The 2,500-nt window shown below is 54.2% G+C and overlaps 1 protein-coding gene across 1 annotated transcript in view; it reads left to right on the plus strand.

The window, feature by feature from the left end:
• The window catches only part of LOC125044815 (inhibitory POU protein-like), a 5,197-nt gene extending 3,054 nt beyond the window's left edge, over positions 1–2,143 (plus strand). Inside the window, exons 3-4 of the mRNA XM_047641775.1 lie at positions 68–206; positions 1,774–2,143. Coding sequence (XP_047497731.1) covers positions 68–206; positions 1,774–2,049 — 415 coding nt within the window. The 3' untranslated portion in view covers positions 2,050–2,143. The remainder of the gene's footprint in view (positions 1–67; positions 207–1,773) is intronic.
• Positions 2,144–2,500: the final 357 nt, after the last annotated feature.

Consider the following 2,500-nt stretch of genomic DNA (forward strand, 5'->3'; position numbering starts at 1 on the left):
AAAATCAAAGTAATAAATGAGCAAAATAGACTGACCCGTGTCCCCCAACCCCCCTCTCACCCCCCAGGTTCGAATCGCTGACGCTGTCCCACAACAACATGATCGCGCTGAAGCCCGTGTTGCAAGCGTGGTTGGAGGAAGCCGAAGCCCAGGCCAAGAACAAGCGGCGGGATCCGGACGCGCCCTCTGTCCTCCCAATGGGCGAGGTAGATGATGTGAGGATGAGGCCGTCACTTGACTGGAGTTTAGGCCCGATCCTTCAGGAGATGTGACGAAGGGGAGCGCGGGCTCGGGGTCACCACTGGGTCAACACGGGGTCACCATGGGGTCACTGCGGGGTACCATGGGTTCTCCACAAGCCATGTAGGGGTCACCACGGGGTCACCACGGGGTCTCCACGGGGTCTCCACGGGGCCACGTAGGGGTTAACACAACCACTATGGGGCCACCACCGGGTCACCATGGGGTCACCTTTGGGTCACCGTGGGCCACCATGGGGCCTCTACAGGGCCATGTAGGGGTCACCACGGGTCTCCGCGGGGCCATGTAAGGGTCAACAAGGGGAAATGGACGTAGGGTAGGGGGGTGTAAGGGTATTATTTGAACGCTGGTTGACTTTTTTAAAGGATGAAGAGGAGTGGTTGTGAGAGATGGCGTAAAACAGGTGGTAGGCAGTGGTGTTTTATTTAGTTGTGTTGATAGGGAAGGACAGATAAAATAAGTTGTGAAGTGGTTATGCAACGATTCATTGTCGGTATTGCGTTAACATTTCTTTAACTGTGTGGCTGTCCTGTCTATCTGCTTACCCGACTAAATCGCATTCTTTATCTGAATCACCATTGCTACATTTCTGCTCCTCTTCTTCTTTCTCGTCCTCTCTATTACTACCAGTATTATGGTAATAAGTATTAATATCAATAATACCAGCTTCAATGGGTGGTGACCACGAGCCTCGTTCCTGAACTGCTATTTTGAGCCTTATTAAGCACTGTACGAAAGATGCTTGTCGTTTGCTGACGGCCTCCGCTGATCAGCACGGTCACCTAACAGATCAGTACAGTTGCGCGGAGCTAACCTGATGGTCGGATCGGAATGTCGTCAGTATCACATTAACCGATTATTGTTATTGTTATGATTATGGCTCATTCTCCATTCGCCTCCGCCGCGAATCGGAAGCCTTTTAGAGAAATCCACTGCGTTACGGGAGCCTCCGTCGGTCGCCCCTTGTAACCTATCGATTCGGGCCGATTGTCACACATTCGGAACCGACCTATCAGGCTATCGACGACCGCCCGCACGCACTTTCGGCGCCCTCGGCTCGGGGAGTGGCAGGTGCACGGCTGCTTGCGATGATAAATAGTAGTTCCTGTCACATTTAGATGATGACGTAACCATTAAGTAGTAGTGCACGAGGATAAGTACGAGGAGGATATTCTCTCTTCGAGGAGGAGGAAATCACTTGAAATTTTAAAGGAATGTTTGGTTCATGAGAGTTCGTGGGATCGTGGGATTCATGATGTATTTTTTTACGAAATTCTTAAAGGGGGAAGGATTTACTTTATTTACCGGGGTTGGGTAGATAAGAGGGACTGACCGAAACGGGCAAATGAGAGTATAGATATTTTTTCAGAATGAATGTAGGATATTGAATAGATATATTTACAACTAGGAGCTTCATTTTACCAGCGTAGCATTCTCAGTTCTCTTGAGCACTTCACTACACTCAACAGAGCCATACAGGTTGCTAATGACTTGTCTCTCGTTTCCTGTTAGAAGCGTAAACGGACGTCGATCGCCGCCCCCGAGAAGCGGTCGCTGGAAGCCTACTTCGCGGTGCAGCCCCGCCCGTCTGGGGAGAAGATCGCCGCCATCGCCGAGAAGCTGGACCTGAAGAAGAACGTGGTTCGCGTGTGGTTCTGCAACCAGCGCCAGAAGCAGAAGCGGATGAAGTTCGCCGCCACGCAGAAGCAGATGGCCGGCGGCAACGTGCACACCTCCATGGGCTCCATGATGACGTCCCCTATGCCGCCTCATACGCCTGTTCCGTAGTGGATGGCCTCCCCTGGTGCCCGCCCCCCGATGGACCTACCAGGCCGTTCCGCCCATCACCAGCACCAGCAGCAGCAGCAGCAGCAACAGGGGAACCGGCCCCCCTCCAACTCCGCCTCCAACAACAACCCTTGCCCGCCTACGCCGCGCCCGTCCTGGACGGATCAGGGGGACGTAGGCGAGCGTTGGATGGCGCCGGGCCCCTCATGGGCGTATAGTTATGCCTATGCTGCTGCCCACGCCCACCAAGCCACCCGCCAGCTGACTCAGTGACGAGAGGGCTGAGCGGGTAGTCTCCATGGGTGGCCCCAACCGGGCTTTCTCCTCAAGTGATACTAAGCTGTGAGCAAGTAATAATGGTGTACACGGGCCGAGCCTCGCCGAAGGCTCGAATCCGGCGGTCCAAGAATGACGTAGGGTTGGTGGCCCTGCCCGCCTCCCGGGGCAGCGC

The sequence above is a fragment of the Penaeus chinensis genome, chromosome 36 (assembly GCF_019202785.1).
Source record: "Penaeus chinensis breed Huanghai No. 1 chromosome 36, ASM1920278v2, whole genome shotgun sequence".
Classification (NCBI taxonomy): Eukaryota; Metazoa; Arthropoda; class Malacostraca; order Decapoda; family Penaeidae; genus Penaeus; species Penaeus chinensis.